The 23,970-nt window shown below is 42.1% G+C and overlaps 2 protein-coding genes across 5 annotated transcripts in view; one reads left to right on the forward strand and one right to left on the reverse strand.

Annotated features, from left to right (window-relative positions):
- The window catches only part of sbf2 (SET binding factor 2), a 90,269-nt gene extending 81,292 nt beyond the window's left edge, over positions 1-8,977 (forward strand). For all 3 annotated transcript variants that reach the window (XM_085760897.1, XM_085760880.1, XM_085760889.1), the window contains 9 exons: positions 949-1,134; positions 2,165-2,291; positions 2,683-2,810; positions 3,674-3,898; positions 4,004-4,111; positions 4,253-4,443; positions 5,310-5,397; positions 5,484-5,615; positions 7,543-8,977. In XM_085760897.1, the coding sequence (XP_085617023.1) occupies positions 949-1,134; positions 2,165-2,291; positions 2,683-2,810; positions 3,674-3,898; positions 4,004-4,111; positions 4,253-4,443; positions 5,310-5,397; positions 5,484-5,615; positions 7,543-7,641 (1,284 nt within the window). In that variant the 3' untranslated portion in view covers positions 7,642-8,977. The remainder of the gene's footprint in view (positions 1-948; positions 1,135-2,164; positions 2,292-2,682; positions 2,811-3,673; positions 3,899-4,003; positions 4,112-4,252; positions 4,444-5,309; positions 5,398-5,483; positions 5,616-7,542) is intronic.
- Positions 8,978-14,269: 5,292 nt separating this feature from the next.
- Positions 14,270-23,898, reverse strand: swap70a (switching B cell complex subunit SWAP70a). 2 transcript variants are annotated; one of them, XM_085760948.1, is made up of 13 exons: positions 23,726-23,898; positions 21,663-21,803; positions 20,646-20,819; positions 20,307-20,534; positions 19,791-19,937; positions 19,480-19,588; positions 19,167-19,348; positions 18,292-18,399; positions 17,703-17,869; positions 16,396-16,594; positions 15,901-15,997; positions 15,437-15,526; positions 14,270-14,415 (listed from the first exon to the last, which is right to left on the reverse strand). In XM_085760948.1, exons 1-13 carry the CDS (start codon positions 23,819-23,821, stop codon positions 14,375-14,377), a joined length of 1,779 nt encoding a protein of 592 aa, XP_085617074.1. In that variant the 5' UTR covers positions 23,822-23,898; the 3' UTR covers positions 14,270-14,374. The 2 variants fall into 2 exon arrangements, with proteins under 2 accessions (XP_085617074.1, XP_085617082.1); XM_085760956.1 differs by lacking the exon at positions 14,270-14,415 and having other exon boundaries at positions 14,550-15,526.
- Between the last annotated feature and the right edge of the window lie 72 nt (positions 23,899-23,970).

A 23,970-nucleotide genomic window follows, 5' to 3' on the forward strand; every position in this document is an offset into this window, starting at 1 on the left:
TCTGTGGAATGAGCTCAAGTGTGCCTGAAGACTTTGTTACAATGTTATATAAATGTTATTGATAACAGATGATCAGTTAAACATTGTGTTGTTAGAAGGCAAAAAATATCCTTCACCCAGCCAGCCTCCACTTTCCTCTTGTCCTACTCCGGTGGAAATCGTTATCGTGTCCAATCAGAGACAGCGAGGTGTTGATGGGTTTGAATACTTTACAAACACTGTCACTACTGGCCCAGATCACCTTTTTATTGGTTATATCACCAGGATTTAATATCACATCTTGCTGGGAAAGCACTGAAAAAAAAAGTTGACTAATACATAATATAAAAACTTGGAACATAAACCAAATATAAGTAAATGGTCAAAGGTCAACTACATTGTGACATCATTACGTTCTGCAAAAACACTTCTGGCCGCCGTTCAATTCTGTAACTCTGGATGAGGAGCGGTGGCCATGTTTCCTGCAGCTTGGCTGGCCGGTGGAGTCATTCAACTGTGAGGCAGTAATTCTAGCTAATAGTGAAATTTTTATTGGCTTTTTCAGATCTGGCAACATGACAGTCGTGCATAAAACATTAGATAACAAAATAAGTTGTCATGAGCCACATAGGCATTAATAAATACATTCCAGTTATCCTGTATTAAAATAGTTTGTTGTTTTGTCCATGTTTTTCCATTTTTGTCTAAATCAATATTTGACACAACACACTGAAATATATTTCCTGAACGATATTGATGATATTTTAATAGTGTACACTGGGATTTTCTTGTTTTGCCACAGTTCTTCAGAAAACACACACCACAAACCAGGAGAAACGAACAGAATAAAATAATATTTTTCCTTGTTTCCTTGTCTTGTGTTTGATCTGGATTCCTGTGAAACTGTGAGAAATCTCATCCTCATTTTCTGTCTTTTGGCTTCTCCTCTCTCTCTCCCTCCGTCTGCAGGTGGTGTCTTTGGTGCAGCTGCTGAGCGATCCTTTCTACCGGACTCTGGAGGGATTTCAGGTGCTGCTGGAGAAGGAGTGGCTGTCGTTCGGCCACAAATTCAGCCAGCGGAGCAACCTGAGTCCCAGCAGCCAGGGCAGCGGCTTCACTCCCATCTTCCTGCAGTTCCTGGACTGTGTGCACCAGGTGAGGTTTACCCCCCACCGGCCCTCGCTGCCCCTGCAACACGACTCCCCTCTGCTTTCCCTCCACGACTGAACATCATTCATACTGACTTCCTGAGCTCATCACATTCCTGAAATACACACAGGCGAGAGGGTGAAGAAGGCGAGAAATTCAGCTGTCATTATCCATACATTTGGTTTAGTTTTGCACTTTCTAATGCTGGATATGTAATTTCAACAGTGTGTTGCAGCAGAGTGTGCAGAGAAGCTGCTGCCCAGATGGTCCGTGAACCCAGTGATCAGCGTTGAGCTGTCTGCACTCATGTGTTTCAGCATCCCTTCGCAATTCAGTGCGTGTTTAGAGCTGCATGTGGAAAATTGCAGTTCTGGGGATTGAGAGTCTCTAGGAAGGCTTGGGTGTGCTTCAGGATTTCGCTGGGGGGTGGAGGGTTAAGAATGAAGCTCATACAGCTGAGTTCCAGAAAAACTGTGTCCGCTCTGAAATGCTAACTTTAGAGGATGTTGTAGGGTTTTTTTGTGTCTCCTGGGGTTGTAAAGACCCACTCCCATACACTTACATCAACACATAGTTTCTGCATTTGTCTTTTTAAACTGTTAGCTTGGCAGCTACCACGGTTTGGCGGGGGTCCTGGGGTCTGGAGAGCTATAAACGGGGGAGAGAGGATTCGGACAAAAGCTGAAAATAGAAGTGCCTCATCTCCAAAACAGCTGTTGTTTTTTCCAATAGGCCCAGGTGGCCTCAAATATTCAACACTTCTTCTTTCTCATTGGCCACCTCACACCACTGGATGGGAACAATGGGGCCGTAGTCATCCTGGCTCAGTCTGGATTGTGTCTGGCGGTGATGATATCACCACCTTTGCCCCGACGAGCACAGGAGAGGCTCTTTCCTGTTTCTAATTGGTCAACTCTGCGGTGGAGGGATATGAAGCCACAAAACAAGGACATGTTCCAGCTGTCACACACACACACACACACACTGACCCTTTCTCTCTGTCTTTATCTCTATCTGTCTTTTCACGTCTTTGCAGATTTTGGAGCAGCATCCTCTGGAGTTTGAGTTTAATCAGTATTATCTGAAGTTCCTGGCCTATCATCACATCTCTAACCGCTTCAAGAACTTCCTGTTGGACTCAGACTATGAGCGCTTGGAACATGGTCAGTGTCCTTTGCAAGTTAAATCATGGGGGGATTTTTTTTATAAGGTTTTTAATATTGTCTCTTCTCATACTGTGGAAATGCTGCACGACAACAGGCCGTGTTTCATTTTCATATAAACCACAGCGCTGCGTCAGAGTCTTTTAGCTTTATGAAAGGATGTGTGGAAATTGGAGGTGAGGTGTCTGTGTTGATGTTCTGTGAAATGAGTCAGAATGAGTTCTCCAGTGATCAACATCCAGAGCAAGCCAAACATTTATCTTATTTCCAACAGCATGATGACATACAAAAACAACAGTTTAATTAGAACTATTTGTGACTGAAGTGTTGCATCAGCTGAAAGAATCAGAGATGAACTCGCTCAACAGCTTCTCCTCTGTGTTTGCCGCAGGCTTGTTGTTTGAGGATAAAGGTGACAAACAGGCCCGGAGAGGCATCTCCATCTGGGAGTTCATCAACAGGATGCACCGCAGGAGTCCCATCTTCTTCAACTACCTGTACAGCCCCTCGGAGAGCGAGGTGAGTGTTTCTGACGGCAGCTGACACACCGAGCTGAGCCGATGTTACCTTCACAAGCCGATGGGACAAGTTGGCACAGAGCATCAAACACTCATAAAACCAGTTTTAGAGTTTGAATGAAAAGGTCTTGGCCCAGGTAGCTGCTGAACGCCTGCCTACAGCTGATAATGACACAATGAGATAGTGGTCTGTGTGGACTGAAACGGTAACTTCCACATACATATTTGTAATTAGTTTATCACTGAATGTAACTATTTTTACTCAAGTTACATGTTGAAAGCTGTACTTTGACCTATATTTAGTCAGTAGTACTTCTAGTCCAGAGAGTTCCTCCAATGCTGCTGTAATGACTAAGCTGCTGCTGATAAAATTGGCAGACTTAAAGGACAAGAGTCGCTGTATTCATAATAAATCCAAAGCAAAGTGAAAAGAAAAGATAAGTGGAAAAAAGTAAAACATTTGTGATGATTAAATAGTTTGAGCAGATGTGTGTAGGTACTTTTTGTCCTGCAGCCTTTGCACTGTGGGCTTTTTATCTCCTTTGACTTGAGACAGAAGAACTTGGACTTCTTTTTTTTCCCTCTGCCTCTTCTGCAGATTCCTGTTGTTTCAATTTATTTATTGTTAAATAAAGAATGCAAATCTTTGACCAAACTAGAGTTGCGAAAATACTGTGTCAAACTTAGGAGATAAAGTTGAGTCATTGAATCTCTTATCATATGTCCGCAGTTATTTTGTTCTGTAATCATTTTGAGCGCCTCTGTGTTCTTGTCATTTTCTGACAGATAGTCGTTCTCTGTCACCGATACCGCTCTTGTTTTTGGACGACGTCTAACGCTCATTTAAAAACCTCTCTGTTGCAGACGATCCTGAAGCCTCTGACGAGCATCCCCAGCCTGAGGAAGTGGGACTTTTTCACAGATGAGACTCTGTCCACGGGGCCGTGTTACGACTGGCACACGATGGCCGTGCGGTTGGAGAGCCCGGAGGAGGCCGACACCGTCTCCAACAGTAAGAGGAGGATCGTCTGGCCGTGCTACAGCAGCGTGAGCCGCGCCCAGCCTGACGCCATCACCAAGCTGCTCGCCGTAAGAGTTTGCAAACCAAAGCTTCGGTCTTGAGTTTCATCCGGTTCTGTTCCTGTATCGTATATCAAAATTGACAGCTCCTCTTGCTCGTTACTGTCGCTGCAGGACATCGAGAAGCTGGAGGGAGAACTGAACCAGGCACCTGAGAAATGGCAGACGACTCTGGAGAGAGTCAGGATCAGTATCCAGGAAGACCTCAAGCAAGAAGGAAATGTGCGTATTAGAAGAACAGAGATGATGTTACATTAGAAAAAGAAAAAAAAACACACCAGGAATAGACTCAAATCTCTTAAGCTGTGTGATTCTTTAAAAAACACTTCTTGTCCGTGTTTTTCTTTCCTTGTTTTTCCGCAGCTCCATAAACAGTCACTGTCCATCTCAGGCCTCATTCCCACGTCCGGCCTGCAGGCCTTCCAGCGCCGCTCCATGCTGCACCTGCCAGACAGCGCGATGGGCGAGGATCGCAGCACGGCCACGGCCAACGGCATCAACCGCCGCGCTGCGACTCTCTACAACCAGTTCACCCCCAAGAGCGAGGAGAACAGGTGGGTCGTGAACTTCCTGAGTGAAACAAATACGAAGTCCACATTTGATTCACTTACAAACTGCTGCTGACAGGCCGGTCCGGTTTTGGAAGATGAGTCAGCGCCGTGGTATGCTGTGTGTCATGTTTGTGAGGATTGTCTGTACTCTGTTAAACTCTGGGTGTGTAATTTTACAATTACTGGGAGGTTAAAGTACAGTCTCTTGGCTCAGATATCTGGATGTTTTCCACTCAGTTGGACAAACGGTGATTAAAATCTACTTCATGTAAATTATTTTTTTACTTTGCTGCATGTGCTAATCACATTTTTCATTCCAAATAACGTCCGAACAGATGATGTAGGAGAATCAGAAACACACTTGCAGCTCCATCATTGTCTCTCCTCATCACATCTGTGTGATAAAGCCACTGATGGATCAAATAACCTCCTATATTACCAGATGTTTACTATTTTACAAGGCAGCTAAATCACTGAGACAGACACATAAGTTGGACATGAGTGAAAACTTTGACCAGGTTGAAATGTGAGAGCAGAGACTCACTGATCTTTACTCTCTCAAACACCCGTTTTTGGCCTCTTTACACAACGAGAACACAATGTACAAAAACATTGCTGCAGCTGAACATATGGAGAAACATGCCACTCTGTGTTTGTGTTGTTCACTCGCGTCTTTCTGCCTCGTGTGCAACAAACGCTTGGAAAGGCTCCACGTCAACAAACAACAAAAGATTAGTGATATTAATATTAGGAATAATGTTCACACTCGCTGCGGTTCAACAGCATCATCTGTTCTCCAGAAGGCTCAGAGACATTACATCCAGTCTGAACGCGCTGCCTTGGATCTCACTGTGTGTGTTATTGTTCAGGTCTTACGAGGGGATCCTGTATAAACGTGGAGCGCTGCTGAAAGGCTGGAAACCTCGCTGGTTTGTGTTAGACATTACAAAACACCAGGTGAGAAAAAAAAAAGAGCTGCACTTTAGAAACACAAAGCTCTGAGTGACGCGCTGCAGCTTCATGTGACTCATGTCTCTCCACAGCTGAGGTACTACGACACGGGGGAGGACACCAACTGCAGGGGACACATCGACCTGGCAGAGGTGGAGTCCGTGGTGATCGCTGCGCCGACTATAGGAGCGCCCAAACACATCAGTGAGAAGGCTTTCTTTGATGTGAGTACACAGGAACACAAAACGTCACCTGTTTTCATCCGATACGTGATACTCGAAGCAGGATTTAATGATCTCATCTCTGAATATTTGCAGAACAAACAGACCCGACACGTAAAGATTAGAGACGAGCCAAGAATACTATTGTTTCAGACTAATTGATTATTTTTTCCCTCTTTCCTGTGTTGCTCATAAATATTCATCTTAAAGGAAAAGTTCACCAAAAAAAATGAAATTCTGTCATTATTGACTCACCCTCATGCTGATGAATACTCCGGAGTAGTTTTTTATTCCTCAAAGTGCATCTGGAGACCCTGGGGGGTGGTTTGTAGTCCAACGAAATCCTTAGATGAGATAGCGCCCAACACAAAAACGTCTATAAAACTACACAAAAACCATAAAATATTCCTCCTTACTGCTCGTCCGCTGCAATCCAAGTGTCCTGAAGGGATCTAGTCCAGAGTTTACTTGAAACGAAGTCATTTAGGACATTTTTACAGCCTAAACAGTCCTGTATTGAATTTGCCAGGGGTGCGCTCTCACGTTGACGCTGTAAAAATGTCCTAAATTACGTAGTTTCGAGTAAACTCTGGATTATATCCCTTCAGGACACTTGGATTGCAGCAGACGAGCAGTATGGAGGAATATTACAAGGTTTTTGTGTAGTTTTATGAATGTTTTTGTGTCGGGTACTATTGACTCTCATATAAGGATTTTGTTGGACTACAAACCGGCCTCCCTGGTCTCCAGATGCACTTTGAGGAATAAAAAACTATTCATCAGCATGAGTGTGAGTCAATAATGACTGAATTTCATTTTTTGGTGAACTATTCCTTTAACAGATTTCAATCATTCAAACAACAAATAAATAACAACCAGCTTATCAAGGAAAAAAAAAAAGTTAAACCAGGATTAGGCGCATAAATACAGTAAATGGGATGTTAACGGGCTCAGAGAGAATATGCACGGGGTTGGGTTGGGCTGGATTTTTTTAACAAATCAAGCGCCAGAAAATAAATGTGGAAAATCACATTTTGCAAATCAACATAATCTTCACATAAACCCACTCAGTTTTTCCAGATTTGATGATTCATCCCTAATGAAGATGATGTGCGTTTCCGTTTCTGTGCCGTCTGTTCAGTTTCACTTGTTGTTGTTGTACGTCAAAGAGTTCTAGAGAGGGGGCGTTGTGGGTAGAGCAGGCGCCCCATTTACAGAGGCTGTTGTCCTCGCCGCAGTGACCCCGGTTCGATTCCCCCGGTGGTCCTTTGCCACATGTCGTTTCCCCTCTCTACTGTCCTGTCAATTAAATGCCTGAAAAACCCTTAAAAATATAGTTAAAAAAAAATCTGGGGCACCATATACCGGTAGCTCAGTGGGTCCTATATGCAGAGGCTTCAGTCCTCACTGCAGCCGGCCCCGGTTGGAATCCCGCATCCGGTGGCCCTTTGCTGCGTGTCATTCCCCCTCTCTCTGTCTCCCCATTTCCGGTCTCTCTCAACTGTACTGTCAAATAAAAATATACTTTAAAAAAAAGAAAAATCTAGAAAGATGCTATCTATCTATCTATCTATCTATCTATCTATCTATCTATCTATCTATCTATCTATCTATCTATCTATCTATCTATCTATCTATCTATCTATCTATCTATCTATCTATCTATCTATCTATCTATCTATCTATCTATCTATCGCAGTGCTGATCGCCGGTTCGATTCCCGACCAGGACCATCATTAGCACATGTCATTCCCTCAGTCTTTCTCCCTGCTTCCCTCTCTCTCTACACTGCCCCCAAAAAGTAGAAATAGGAATAAAAAGAATGAAACAGAGACTCAAATGATTAATGATGAACATGCAGCTTGTTCTTGTGACATTCCTTTGTGTTGTTGCCCTTTTCCGTCTAACCTTCGTTATCTGATGCCTCCAGCTGAAGACCAGCAAGCGAGTCTACAACTTCTGTGCGTCAGACGCGCCCAGCGCTCAGCTGTGGATGGACAAGATCCAGAACTGCATCTCGGACGCCTGAACACTGAGGTCGTATCGTGAACACTTAAAGAGGCGGCGGAGAGCAGGCGGCTGAGAGCAGAGACGTGACCACCGCTCAACTCAGCTCTCAGATGTTCTTTAAGAAACATAAATAAATAAATAAATAGAAATCTGGGGGACCACAGTGAACAAAGTGCCTGGAGGTGGAGGACGAGCGCGTCCGTCCACCTCTCTGCCTGTTACTGAGCAGCTCGTCAGGCTGTCGTCACTCTGGAGTCGAGCGCGTTCGTCTCTGCTGTCAGCTCCTCTCTGGTCGTGTGCCTCCGACAGGGATGAAGTGAAGATAAGCTGACGTCTTAGGGGACTGCACTACCGCGGAACTGTTATCCTTCTTAAGCTGTAAATAGATCAAAGCAATATCACTGGCCATTCAAACTGTGGGTTCAATTTTAAGACTTTGGAAATATAGAAAATAACCTATAAAAGATTTTCTATCAGATATTTTACTATGAGGAAAGGTTATTGCTGCTTGAAGAAGAAGAAACGTGTGAACCACCAAAAAAACTCAGAGATTTTAAATGCACAACATTAAGAAGCAATTTGTTTGCACTTAGCTCTAAAGTATGCACTCCTCATCAAACAGAGATTTTTAACAGATGCAGACAGCGAGGCGTACAGCATTACTTTACAATGTACATACGACGGTTCCTCACGACAAGACTTAATGAAAAGAATTTGCACAGTGAGTTCAAAAGAGTTACCTGACATTTTTCTATTTAAATAAGTGACGTTTTCTCTATTTTGTTGAATGTTTATTGACTCCTGGTTAACACACGTGTCTCATGTAATGTAAATTATTATTTTTTATTAAAAGTGTAACTGTAAGTGTGGTGGCTTCATGTGTTTTTTGTTTTTTTTTCTGTAAATACATGTGTGACATTTCATTTTATAAACTGTATGTACTGAACATAAGTATACTTTTCTAACCGCAGTTCTAATGTGATCAAACAAGTCTTTTGTTTGTTTGTTTTTTAATGTGTCGTTACTGGTGCAAAAAAAACCTGAGTGGCCTGTTCCCTGTTTGTGATGAAACGTTGTTCTGAAAGTGGAGAGTGGTTTTGTTTTTGTTGTCGAGGTAATTCAGACAGGCTCTGTGTCTTAAGGGCTTTTAAAATGAATATATCATGTAGGACATTGTGGTTTCCAGAGACCCCCGTCATATCTGTGCTCTGTTCGTGCAACCTTTACAGTTTCATTCAAAAAGAGAAGAAAACAAATGAAACTATTCAAAGATGTCTTTTTTTCATTACTGTATCTTTGTACCATGTTTGGTGATGACACTAATTTTTTTGGAAATAAATCAAACATACTTGAAACTACTCGTTTCCTGTGTTTTTGTTTTTCTGAGTCAACATCAGATCCTTTACTGAAGTCACTTTGAAGTCCTGCGTTTCATTGAGCCGGTTGACGTCCGTTAGCGAGTCGACTGAAGGGAAATCATTAAACAGTTAAGGTGTTCACGTCAGAAGAAAAGATAAACAAATGAAAAGAAACCATCCCTGACATCACTGGAGTTTGCCAAAGAGTAGCTTGACACTCTTTAACGCTACTGGGAAAATGTTTTATGGCCTGATGATGAAACTCAGGTTGAAATGTTTGGGATTAACACGCAGCACGGCGTGTGGTGTAAAAAGGTCAGCGCATACCAACGTGAAAACATCATCCCAAAGGTGAGAGAGAGTGGAGGCAGCTCAGTGATCTGGTGCTTTGGTGCTGCATGTGGACCTGAACGGCTCCACGACGTCTCACAGGGAGAAGAGGAGGGAGGGGAGGGAGGGAGGGGGAGAGTGAAGATCCAACTTCATCAAGGTCTCCAACGAAAGCTCAGGAGGAGTTCAGTGATGCAGCACGACACGAAACATGAAAGCAAATCGAACAGAGACTCAAACAATGTGGATTGACCTGAGGAGAGTCGCTCACAACATATCAGAGGGAGATGATGAGCTGAAGCTGTTGTGGAGCTCAGAAAGTCCTGAACTTTACACAAAGAGCTTGTTCAAGGTCCAGTTATTGAGTTATCAACCTTTTTTTTCTTGCTTCTTCTACCATCATTTAATGCTGAAGAGCCACAAAGATACAAAAGACTATAGTAAAGTGTTATGTACTGTGGCCCTGAGAGCTCAACACACTGCAACCTCAGGAAACAAAGCATGCAAATACACAGATCTTAATCAATTTGAAGACACATTTGCTGCAAAACTCACAACAGACACAAGTGTTTCCATGGTCACAATAAAGTTACAAAGACAACTGACTGCCTGTTAGTGGTGTTGGAAAATAAGTTGAGTTTCTTTGGTTTATTATAACATCAATATTACACGATTCAGATATTGTTGTGTTCTTAGTTTGGCATTAGCCTTTAGCTGTGACCACTGAAACTTTGTGTTGTGAGTTTTTGCAGTGCATGTGTTTTCAAACTGATGAAGAGATTATCTGTGTCTTTGCATGTGTTTTCTTGCGTTGCAGTGTGTTAAGCTCTGGGACTTGGGACACTTGGGACTTAGATGAAGGTCAGGTCATGTTTTGTAGCCAATAAATCCATCAGTCAATTCAAGAAACCAACCAGGATGAATCGCATCATGTGTGAATATGTTTTTTTATATATACAGGTGATAAATTATATTAATGATCAAACTGTTTTAAACTACGACTGATGAATAATAAGAAAAAGACATTACAGTGATTTCAAAAGAGCACGGCTGCCATCTGAGAACCTGCAGCAACAAAGAAGAAGAGGAAGAAAAAGCAACTTCCTGTTTTCTTTTAACTATAATATAACAACAAATATTAACTGTCTTGAAGATTTTTTTTATTTTGTTAAGTGTGTGTTACTGTGTGGTGTCAGTCTCAGTCAAAGAGAACTGACTTGTGCACCTATAATAACCGTGACATGAATGGTGGTCACCACAGAAGTATTAATAGAGGGTTTCATTGGCACATAACATATATAGAAATAAATAAATAGCTAGTTAACTATGATGTGGCACATGCTACCAATTAGTGAGTCAGTGGTTTGGATGTGTTTACAGCTGCTGGACGCATTCGTCTTTTAGTCGTTAACACGTTGCTGTAAATTTGGCACCAGACGTTCATGTTCCCCCCTCAGGATGAACTGTTGATCGGTTCATCCTCTGACTTCTCACTTGCATCATCAGGTTCATTTCTGTTCAGTTCAGTTACAGTTCCTCCAGCACTTTAGTTACTGACCAAAAACAGTTTGCAACAGCGTGTTGTCGTTGCTGATGAGTTCAAAGTGCAACTGCTAACGAGGCCACAAACTTGCTGTTGTCGGTCATAGGACACAGGAAGAAAACATTTGTAATTGCCACGTTGCTCTGGCCTCTTATCGTCCTCCTATCGTCCTCCTATCGCCTTTAATAAAGATTTTCTCTCAGTCAAAGGTAATCAGACACCACTGCAACTCTCTTTTTTTTTACTCTGAGCCAACAACAGGGCTTGGAAGAGGATGATGATGGGTGTCTCACTTGCCAGCAATGAATATTAGACTGAGCTGGAGCCCCAGCTCAGGCTCTGTGGCGCCTGGTTGGCGGCGCTGAGCGGGACTCCTGTGGTCGCAGGGAGGTTTGTATCTGAGAGGAAGCTGAGGGGTCAGAGGAAGAGCAGTGAAGGCCTCTCTGGAGGGGAGAGGAGGGGAGGGGGGGGCAGTGTTGGTGGGTGCTCGCTCACACTGGCAGCAGGTGCAGCCGGGCTGCAGCAGGCGAACATCTCAGCGCAGCCTCTGGCGGTCCTTGCCATATTTAGCCTCCTGCTTTTGTGGGCACGGAGCTCTCTGGACCTCTGAGGGGCTGCGGGGGAGGAATCCAGCTGGAGCGTGAGGAATGGCATGATAGGAATAATTTCCTCCAGAGATACAGAGGAATGGCAGCTTTGCACAACAGCCATTTCATCCAATTATTGATTCTTCTGACTGGATCATTCATGCAAATTATCTATATCAAGGCATTTTTGGAAGATGAAAGAAACTGGTGTTGTTACATAACCATGACGTGAGTAAGGATACATTACAGTTGATTTGGTCTCTCCAACATAATTGACTGATGAAAGCAGCCACTAAAATGCAGCGCTGTGCAACTGTGATCTTGTGTAACTTGGCTAAATGTTTCTCCTGAGTTCAATGTGATTAGTCTCGGTTGGCTGAAAGCGTGCTGCTCACACATAAAAAGACAAATCAAAAACAGTCTATAAATTCAAAGATTGCACGTATTTGTTGCTCTTGGATCCCAGACTCTTCATGCACAGTCACAGCTGCAGTAAATGCCTCTTGTCTGAGGAAACAGTTTGAAAAATAAGCCGACTGGCCTTTCCACGGACCCCAAAAATACTCCAGTGACAGATGATACTGATTTATTTCATTGGTCCTCTAAATCCTATTATCCATGTAGCCCTGCAGTGGCAGTGAACGCAGCCTGTGGCAGGTTGCACTTCCTGGGTGAGTCTTCGATACAACCGGAGCTGTTCTGCAGCTTTGCCGAGGGCCTCTCTCTGCCTAGCGAGGGCCCTTTGCGGGCACCTGCCCCAAAATTCATCGAAACAACTCCAAAGTCTGATCTCACAGGCCCCGACACACATCATGGAGTCGCACCCTAGGAATCAGGATGATGTCAGCTGCCTGCAGCACATGGGGGTCTAGTTGGGAGATTATCAAATGCATGAATCAACTGCATCAGCTCCAGATGATCTTATCCGGACACCACCCGCTCATCCATGAACAGAGAAGTGCAATTACACATTTGAGCTGTAGCTTGAAGGGAGAGGACTGAAGTGGGGACTGAAGTGGGGACTTGTGAGGGGGGCGGGGGGGCTGTAAAGTTTGCATTAAAATCCGTCTCCTTGACCCACTTAAAGAGGCATTTATCTGCCGTCCTGGTGTTTTTCACTTTGCCAGTGTGAGTGACCCCCAGTTTTTTGGGGGGTTTTTTCTGCAGCGAGCGAAACCCAGAGTGCATTCAACCATGTGAAATGCTGGGGGCTGTGAGGTCACTGTGGGAAGTCATCTCACCAAGAAAACAGGCATCTGTCAGACAGTTTTTCACCAGCAGACAATCCCAAAAATGTTCCCATTTCAAATCAGTTTCCATGAGGATGTTTTGGACAGGAATCAGATGAATTGGTCATGGGCATTAGGGTACTTTTCAGACACATGGGGCGCGAGGGTGAGACACTTAGAGATGTCCTTATTTTTGGAATGTCGGGGGCTTGTGCAATTTAGATACGGAGATCAGAAACTCCTCGATTCTGAGAATAGCCCCCCACCCTCCACCCCCATAAAGAAAAAAAAAAGGGGCCACATTTTTCTCAGATTCCAAGATATAAATAAGTACCTCGTAGAGAAGATATGTGAACAACAGATCAACAGCTTCGTAATTCATGACAAATACTGTGACTGGCGCTTCATTCCAATGACTTTAAAAAAACACATTTCCTTATTTTATCTGATCTGTTCGGTTTTAATACGAGCAGAGATCAAGTAGTTAGATTTCTCGGTCTTGGTTTTGTTGATAAATCTCATACCGAGTTACACATTATTATATCTGATCTTATCAGTGACCCACCATCATACTTTATAGAGAAGGTGCTGGTTGTTGGATCAGTGGATGAATGCAGGTTTTATCTCCTCTCCTGCGCTGACAACTCTGAACTAATGTTGAACTTTCTTTTTTTTTTCTCCCCCCCAACCTCCGAGGACGGACAAATTAAGGTGGTTTGAGAGTTTTTACACCTATGAAAGGTAAAGGGGCTCATTGTGCGGGCTGGCTGGCAAGACGCGTGACAAACAAGTACCCACAGCTGATAGTTTCACCCACTTACAATGCTCCTCTAACGCCGTCTCTTTTTTCATTGAAACATGAGGGCAAGGGATGAGTCTGACAACCGAGAGGCGAGCATGTGAGAACAGTGGGCCTTTGTTGCACCAACTGATTTGTTTTGACACAGGAGCAGCACGACTGAGACCTGGGCTGCTGCAAGTCACGTGCACCGTTGTGATTAATCTTGTTTTGTGGCAACTGGAACAATGAGGTAATGTTGTACAACACCTTCAGACCTGTCTTACAAACAAAACAGGCAGGTGAATGAGGGACGCACTGACCCAACCTTTTCCTCACCGATATCGATTCCAGTTCCAATACCGAGCATCAATCTGACACCGGTGCACAGGGTGATGAACTTTTTGTGTGTGTGTGTGTGTGTGTGTGTGGTTGTGTGTGGTTGTGAGGTTGGGGAGAGCTGTACCTCTAAAGCCTGAGTCAGTGTGACAAAGAAACAGTGATGAAGGTGGATCGGATTGGCCGAGGACGATACTTGATTTGTTTTATCACATCGGTATCAGCACTATATCGGATCAAATCACACATCTTTACAGGAAAGTGCAGAGATTTTAGAGAAATACGGAGTGACTAATCAGCAAACCTGACTCAAAGTGAAACTCTGTACAGGTGACCTACTTTTTTTTTTTTTTTTACACCTCCAGGAACAAGTAGATTTAAGTGCCACTGACTTGGTTCTGGTCAGAGTCAGTGGCACTTAATTAATCACCCGTGCTCCTCAGATTATCATGAAAAAATATCCTCCATGCAGTGTTGCCTTACTTTTTAAACGCAGACACTGTGTTGTCGGTGTGGTGGGGCTTTTGCTGCCACACGGGCCTGTGGCACCAGCTCACGTCTGCTCTTCCTCTTCCTCTTCCTCCTCCGCTAACAACAACCTGAGGAGGATCCTGTTCCCATGGCGACACCTGGTGGACACCGCTCGTAGTGATCAGGAGGTAGACGAGCCAAAATGACAGCAAAGTTAACAGTGATGAGAAAAGTTAAAGCTATAATATTTGTTAACAGCCTTTTCTGTGAAATGAATACAGCCGCCCACTTTCATAAATAATGATGGTGTTTATTTATTTTAATTTTTATCATATTAGTTATGACTGTAATGCACACAATTCATTCAACTTCTAATAGACTGAGCTAAAGTGGAAAATATATATATCTGCTGTTACTGCTACAATTTCATGAGGACGAGTTTATGTCAAAACATAAAAACAAGTAGATTAAACCATGTGAAAGCTGTTCTCCACTATCTCCCCTTCATCAGGGTGGAGTCTGAAGACACAGACTTAGACACCTCTGGGGAGTTGTGTTTTTTTTTTTTATCAAACTGTGGTACATTTAGAGAAGCAGTTGACAAGGGAGGTACACGGGTTTAAAAAAGCACATTGATAAAAGGGTAAATGAGAAATTCACTTTGAAGCCGTTTGTCTAGAGTTGACTAGATTGTAAACATCAACAGGATTTCTTTGAGAAACTGTGAAATTAGTGGTTCAGAATGTGAAGTGTGGCAGTGACAATTTTGAAAGATCTGGTCTGCATAATTAGGCTGGAAAAAATAAATGAAACATCAACACGTGAAACACAAAAGGACTACAATTTAACTGAGCAAAGTATATGATATGTTAACTCATGCACCACAAAGTTCCTGTCATATTAATTTCACATTATCACTAGAGAAAAGTTTGTAAGCAAACCGTGAACTTGATTTAAGATTATTTTGTCAGACTAAAACCCAAATGCTTGACGGCTTGATATAAAACCAAAAGATAAAACGCAGTTAATCAAAGCTGTACATTTAAAAGTAAACTGTCACCTGAAGTAACGTGAAATGTGACGGTGGCGTGGGCTCCACAGTTAATCATAGTGACAGTTTTCCTGTGTGACCGGTCTATCGTGCGTGTATCTACTGGGTCTGACCCCCCTGGTTCTTACTCTCCTGCCACGACCTCTTCCTTATTTCCAGCTCAGTGTCAGTGAATGAGGCCGGACCCCAGTTCGTGATCCTCTGAGGTCCTTTATCACCTAAAAGAACAGGTTAAAAACAGGGTGTGAATATTTGTGAGTGCAATGAGTTAGAGCCAATCAAACACAGGACTGAGGAACTCCCAAGTTCAATTCAAGACAGAATCCAATGTAATACCTGTGTTAATGCCATTATGAAAGTACAACATATTATTATATTATTATATTTCTGCAGTTATGGCTGCAGAAAAGTACTGATTAGTCATTTCATCTTTAAATTGTGGAAAATGGTCAACACATTTTTCCAGAGCGATGTCTTCAGATAACTTGTTATTCACTTTACAATGTTATTAAATTGTTAATTGTTATTAAAAAGCAGATAATCCTCCCAAGGGAGGCTTTAACTACTGAAGAATGACACTCTGTCCCCCTACCTGGCTGGATGAGACGCACCAGCCCCTCATGTTTGGCCACCTTGTCTTTCCAATTTTTCGTTTTGTTCGCTGCTCGTTCGAGCTTCCTTGTAACCACCTATAGATAGAGAAAGAAAGAAAGAAAGAAAGAAAGAAAGAAAGAAAGAAAGAAAGAAAGAAAGAAAGAAAGAAAGAAAGAAAGAAAGAAAGAAAGAAAGAAAGAGGTGGATTCAAACCATATGAATTGTGTGGAGATGTCAGAAAAGAATCATGATCCAGCCTCATCTACATCCATAGGTTATCTACCTATTATCTTGACCATACATTATGGTAATTATGGCCCTTTTCAAATGCATGTTCATTTGCACACAGATACATCACAGCTGACTTCAGCCAAATAGAAAAAGAGGAATAAAGCAGTTTCTGGTGCAAAGGGGATAATTCATCAGTGGATTAACCAAAGCACAAACAACAAGCCTTTGTGAAGCACATGTGTGTCCACATGTGTGACCTGACCTCATACTGCTCCAGTGCTCCCTTCCGCTCCTTCTGCAGTCTCTCCAGCTGCAGCATGGCTGTCTGCAGCTCCCTCTCCTTGGCCAGCTGCTCGGCCACCAGCTCCTGCTTCTCGGCCTCAGTCTGGGAGAGCGCCCTCTGCTGCTGCAGGTGCATCTGCTCCAGCTCGGCCCTCTTTGCTGCCTCTTCCTCCAGCAGCCTGCAGGGCAACACACAACAAGGGCACATTTAAAAAGGATGGAGAGCAATGAGAATGGAAAGTAGCCTAAATATCAGACAAGACCATCCTTGTGTGATTATTTGTTGTCAAATAAATATGTTGCCACACTCATTTAGACAAGGCTTTCCATTTTCAATGACATAAGGTTGGCTCCTTTATACATATGTAAATCTGAGGCTCTATAAGAGGACAACTATGGGAAATATGTGACTGTGGGACAAGCCTCAATCCTCATTATCTTTGATTTCGATTACTGAAACAAGTGTGGTCTCTCAAAATGGAAATAGAGCCGTAACATTTCAGCACAGTTAAATACAGATCTCCTATGGTGACAGGCAGATACAACAGCAGACAAACATTACATGAGCTACACTGTGAATTCTGTTAATTTTCACTCATAATTCAGAGAGACAAAGCTACTCAGATTCAGAGTTTAGGCTACAAAAGGTATCATGAGAGCAATACATTTAAAATAAAAAAAGATCCTCATACTTGTACATACAAACATCAGATCACTGAAATATATTGTTTCAATTAATAGATTTAAGCAGTGATTTCAGCTTTTTATTTTCTATTTAACGCAGTCTTCACCAACCATTGAGGTGCATTCAAAAGCCAAAAACCTTGCGGGAATTTCAAAAACATAACAAAAAACAGACCATATACGTTCTACGATCAGAGTTCACTGTATCTGCAAGAACAAAAGATGAGAATGTCAAGATTGTTTTCTTGAACCACACTGTGGTTTGTGGGTCTTGAACTAGTTCTCTCATTTTTCATGTGTTTTCCAACCCTTTAAAATACTAAAAGTTTCCAGGTTTTCCAGGATAACCCAATTTTAAATCCAACCTTTGTATTCAGTTCACTTCACATTGCATGACTAACAGAACAAAACCACAAGCTGCAGCTGCAAAAAAACCCCAAGAAGAGCTGAATCATCCGTTCTCTGGCAGTCACAAAAAGTAATTATCAACAACTTAAAGAAGACTGCCAGTCGGTCTGGTGAACTAGTTCATGTTATATTAAAGAGGTGCTTCACTAATGTCATGTATTTATCCAGGTAATGTCTGGTTTACGTGTCAGTGACCTGGCCTGGAGTTTCCTCATGGCCTCCTCATCCTGCTTGGTCTGCCTCTCGTCTTCTAAGGCCTCCTCCAGTCGGTGGTACATGTCCTCCAGCTCTCGGACGCGCTGCAGGTACTGCTCCAGCTCGCTGGATTTCTGGGCCACCTGCTCCTCCATCTGCTGACGCACCTGAGCAACACACACATATACTACTACAATGTGGCTTCTGTCTTACACATGACTGTGGATACGAGCTCTTTAACAGAGCCAAAATCTGTAAACAGTGAGTACATTTTCATCTTATGAGGGAAGTGATCTGTGTAGTCACCGAATTAAGATGATGATTAATAAGCGTCAGTGCATCTGATACTGGCAGGAAAACTTGACTAAACATGAAGAAATATATAATTTTAAGTATTTTTAACACAGACGGGTAATGGTGACTTCATCTGAAGGTAAAAATAAAATAAAAACATTGTTTTGATTTGCCACACACAGCAGTTTTCATTCTGTCACTTTGATGGGAACTTATGACCAGTGTATTACTCATGAGCCATGAGCCCACTTTGTCAGACTGGAGTTGCGGGAACTGATTCAGGAGGAGCCGTTACCATTTTCTCCCTCTCCAGGTCCAGCCTGTAGCGATCCTGAAGGTCTAACTGAGTCTTCTGTCTCCTGTGCTCCTCTACTGCTGCTTTAGCCGCAGCCTCCTCCATTTTCTGTGAAGCATAACAGAGGAATGAGGTGATACTTCTCTGCTGCAGCTCGAAGGGGAAATACTCTGAGGACAAAAAAAGCCTTGATACTGAAACTTGGGTTTGGTTTACAAGGAATCTGAGGAACAGTTCGCATGAACAAAAAATACCACAGTCCAGAACAAATTTTCTCTTTCCTTGTGGGCTGTATTAGCTAAGATTTGACTTATTAATACCTGGGTATATTTAACAAAAACAATTAAGGATTTAAAAACACCATGTGACTTCCCACATTCACAGTTTTTGGGCTTATGAAGATACAGCAGTTTTGTTTTTTTTCTTCATTTGAAAGAAACAGTAAAGCCATCTGGCAGGGTAAAAAAGAGAAGTGAGAAGCCATCAATAATCTGCTGCAGTAGATACATAAATACCAAGATGATGTCTTTTGCATAGCAGGCCTCACTTCCCCTTTCAGTGTAGAAATACTGTTGCATCATATTTTTTCATGAAACAAAAAGAGAGTGAAAAAGGTTCACAAGATCCAGTTGTATGTTTTGTCGTCTCTTTCCAAGATTTTCAAAGTTTCCCTGACTACTACTAATAATAATATAGCTCCAGTTTTACACCGATAATTAAGCACAACATACTGTGTATTTTTGTACCAGCACATGATTTCTGTACTCATTTATAACTAGGAAAAAATAACATGACTTGACCATGACTCCTGTGTATGACACTTGAATTGTGTAAAAAAGTGTGGTTAGTTGTAGGAGTTCATTGTGAAACATTACCTCCCTCATGGCCTCCAGCTGCCTTTGTTTGTTCTCATTGGCCGCCTGCAGCTGCCTCATCCTCTCCACCAGGTTATCCTCGTCCACGTGCTGCTTCTGCCGCAGCTCCCTGCGCCTCAGCCGGGCCTCGCGGTGAGGAGACGACAGACCCAGCCTCAGCAGCTGGATGCATGTTTGAATCGCTGTTGGAGGACAGTGAGAGGGAAATCAGATTCACTTCCACAGCAACTACAGACACTCTGCTGATGAGTTAATGTGAAAGAAAACACAAGACAATGATGTCACAGAGTGGTAGGAAATGTCTCATCAGTACCTTGAATCCACTCCTGCTTCTTCTTTTTATCTGATGCACTGCACTCGAAGCTTTTATCGAAGCACTTGATGATGAAAAGGCATTTCTTCCCATCTTTATCTGGCAGAGACTGCAGAAAGAAGTAAATCATGGCACCATCAGTCACTAAACATGCAAAACGATGCTGGTTTGAGCATGTTAGTCTTGTTTCTGAACTAAGTTAAATCAGTTATAATATACAATCTTTAAACCATTGGGTCAACACAGCATTATTGACACAAAATAGATAAAACACATCCATGACATCACAGCTACAGAGCTGAACTGTTAACCTCCACACAGCAGCTCTGGTCCAGAATGATGTTTCCTTTCTTCTCCGTCAGATCTTCAGAGACATAATATGACAGTGAGTTGGGTTGAAGGACAAACCAGCGCTCGTTCCAGTTCTTCCTTTTGTGGCCCTTTTTCATCATGTATCCCTACAAAATACACAAAAAGGTATTTTCATGTAGGAAACTAGAGGTGTGTTTCTGTCAAACCAAACAATCAATGGTCTACTATTAGTACGCGTTCTACAATAATGGTTGTCGAAGGTAGATAATGTGTACATTTATATATTATTGACGCACTAAACCTGCTTACAGACACATTTAGTTTAATGATTTGTTTTGCTTCCTTTGTTTTTAGGAGAATATTATCATTGCACATTATCAACTGAAAATCAAAACAAAGATTAAATGGATTTTTTCCCCCTAAAACATAACATTTTAAGATAGGTACTGCCCGAAGTGTTAGGGAAACAATAGATGGGGGGAAAAAAGCATGCAATATAATACATCCAGTCAAACCTGCTTGAGCACATCCAGGATCAGCTCCTGGTAGACCACATCGATGCCCAGGGACAGGGACTGGCGAGTCATGCCCTTGGTAAAGTAACCCATTCCCACCAGTTCAATGAACTCCCAGGCGTTCAGACAGTTCTTCTTCTTGTTCAGCCCCATCTTGTAATCTGTAAACTTCTCCTCACTCCATTCACTCGCCATGGACTCCACCAGCTTGCGCAGAAAGAACTCAATCTACGGAGATGAACATATATATACGTCAAAAACATCAACTTCATTACATTGAAACCTCGGTGGAGGGAATCTTAAAAGATCAATCTTTATTTTTGCAATAATCTTCCTCACCTCTTCAGTGACGATGACTAGTGGGTATCTGTCTTCTGACAGAAAGTTGAAAATACACCAGACTTTGAAACAGTCATCATCTGTGATGAGTAGATGTTTAGTGCACATCTTTTTCTTGTAACACAGTGTCCAGCACATCTTGTTCATCTCCTGCACATCGAAATCCTCCCGGACCTGTGACCAAAAAACGCACCATTCAGTCATAGTCAAAGTCACCCTGGTCAGCCCCACTGAGGGCGCTGTGTTTACAAATGCTAAGCAGGAGACTGTTTTCTGTTTCTCTTTGTCTGCGGGTGTGAGGTACAAACCTGCTGTAATTAAATGCCTCATTTTTATTCAAGTCAGAGCCTACAGGAGAAAGGCAAGAAAACAGCTTCCAAGTCCAAAGAGTGAAACTCAAGCAGTTTGTAACTGACATGAGAGTTATTTTTATAACATTTCAACAGATGTGTTTGCTTTGTAGCACACTCTGCTCACTGAGCCGCAGGAGAATAAATCTTACAGAGTTAAGAATCCCCTTTTTGCTATGAGCGATGGAGCCGACTCTATCGATAAATTTAAAAAACAAGACCAACCAAGTTTATTGGTAAAAGTACCAATAAAATGTCTGTCTATCTCGGCTGGGTAGAGCAGAAAAGAGGATGTGACAGGGTCATGATCAGTCAACCAAATACATGTCCTCAACAGAATAAAGTGAGGTTTGGTGGTGCTTTTACTGTTTTAATCATTAATGGTATCTCCCTCCGTTTCTTTTAAGTCTCACATGACTCCATGCACAACTTTGTAGCCAGTAAGTGTTAATGAGTAATATATTGAGTTACAGCTCAAAACATGCTTTGCATGGTTTGACCTTGACTTTTGATTTCCAAATTGTAAGCCTTGGGTCCAAGTGAAAATTTTGAGGTTTATGTTCTCAAGGTATTACTGATCAGTTTGGTAAATGACAGTGTGTTGATTGGAGTAAATACACAAGGCTTTCCCATTTCCCTGCAACTCCCTCAGCACCTTTGTCCCCACCTTGTCAAGAATAAACTTGTTGAGGTAAGGCATGTAGCCCTCGTTGGACAGAGGCCCCGTATCATCATCCTTAAAATGTTCTTCGAGGGCCACAGGGTCGTGAGGGATCCTCATCACTGTGCACAGGTTGTGAGACAACACCTAAAGATGATAATAAGAAAATTAGACACTACAATAACACACTCCAGATTAGGCACAGATTACTATACAGTCACACTCTTGAAATAAATATATCTATTTTCACATAGATAGTTCTAGATAAGTCTTGTGGTTTTCACATTTTGCTGTCACTCATGCAAAACCCTCTGTAAGCATTACTAGCCAAGTGTTACTTCAGTTCTTAAAGATACACTTTCAGTCCCTAGATTGAAAGATAATCTGCACTTGCATACAGTTTCACTAACAGACCGACATGTGGTGGTGGGCAGATGGTGTTCAAGTTGGGTTTTAAACTAATCATCATAGCAATATAAAGACCACAAATTAACCTCCAGAAATATATGAGTTTTCTTGGCTGTTCTGCAGAGTTGAGAAAGCATATGTGAGAAATGAAAACCCTGCAGGATCCTTCAAGTCACACTGTGTCTTTGTCAGGCTGGGCACATAGACATCAGACCCAGCAGGCAAACAAGCTCAGGCCCAGGCTGTCATACAGCAAAACACCACCTCATGCTTAAACTCTCATCTTTCAAACTCCCTGATATATCACTGTTAAGTAAAACACAAATAAGTTACAATTTAACTTAAATTGATTATAATTACTTTAAGTTCTGTTTGATTAAATTGCATCTGTTTTCTTTTGTCCCAAGTGAGTAAGGAAACCAACAATTATTTCCATCGTCCAAACTGTTGACTACTTTTTTCTTCAAGAATCAATGTATTATTGAGTGGATGACAAGAAGTAGAGAAAACAACCAATTGACCTGTGATTTTTTTTTTTAATGACATAAAAGATCATTTTCTGTCGATCAACCAATTGATTAGTCCATAAATTAGTTGATTCCAGTAGGTAGTGGTAATAATTGAAACAATGGAGGTCAATAGGTCAACCATTAGCAAAGGTAACAGCCCAGCCATTTAGCCTAAGTTAAGTAAGTTAAAACTTTAGTAGTAAGAGTAGCCCAGTAGCAGGGCCGGCCCAAGGCATAAGCGAACTAAGCACCTGCTTGGGGGGCCCGTGACTATTGGGGGGCCCCCAAAAGGCAAGTAACTTTTTAAAGTTGTAGTGCGTAACTTTTGTCGATCCTTAGAGAAACACTGCGTAATTACAAAAAACTTTAATTATTGTTGCATTTCAAATTGTTGTTGCACTTTTCTGTTGCTTGCAGTATATTTAAAACCAAAAATTTTAAAAAGCAGATGATGTGTTTACAGTAAATGCATTGTCTGTTGGTTTATTTTGTTACTTTTAGTCGACCTAGCTGACATTCAGTATCCCAGTATTATATCAATTTGAAGATTAAATGTAAATCAACCCCAGGCTGCTGCACTTTTAGCTGAATTTGGTGCCATTTCAGAATAAAAATCTTAGAGGGGTAAAAACCTGCCAGGATATGATGATTCGTAATGACAGAGTAAAAAATGAAATAGATAATAATAATAATTGGCAATAATAGAGTGCACCAAAATAAAGACTTTGCTTAGGGCCCCATGGAGGCTTGGGCCGGCCCTGCCCAGTAGTAGGCTACAGTAGAAAAAGTCTGATATTATAACTAGTACTGATATTAACGTGTAGTAGAAGGAATAAAATAGTTGTTGCCAAGTAACGTCCGCGTGATTAACAGGTGTAATTTAGATGATTACACTATGAGTTTGAGTGAATATACTTGAAATATTGATATTAAAATTGACGTATAAATGTGTTTTAGTCGAGTATTTGCAGTAAAGGGAGGATACAAGATGTTTCTCACAGGTTTAAGTCGCTAAAATAAGTCACATTTACATGAAATGAACGAACATTAAAACCTACGGTAGTTTGACTTCTTCCCTCATGGCGTCTGAAATGTTCAACAAGAAGTAAAAAAAAAAAAAAACCAAAAAAAAAAAACAGAAGTGACACAAACCTTTAACTGAGACTTGGAGACTTTTCCTCGGTGGTCCACATCCAGGGCGACGAAAGCGTGCCAGATACTTTTAAGGATCTCATCCCGAAGATACATGTTGTCTGTCAGCGGTGCCAGAGGAAGGAAGGATCTCCGTGTGTGTCCGTGCTCTGTGTGTAGCTGTGTGTGTGTGTGTGTGCTGTAGTGTCACTCAGTTTAGTGTGTCACTGTCGCCTTTCAAACACATGTGCAGGAAAACAAGTGAT

The sequence above is a fragment of the Trachurus japonicus genome, chromosome 3 (assembly GCF_045865225.1).
Source record: "Trachurus japonicus isolate A0001 chromosome 3, Traja_1.0".
NCBI lineage: Eukaryota > Metazoa > Chordata > Actinopteri > Carangiformes > Carangidae > Trachurus > Trachurus japonicus.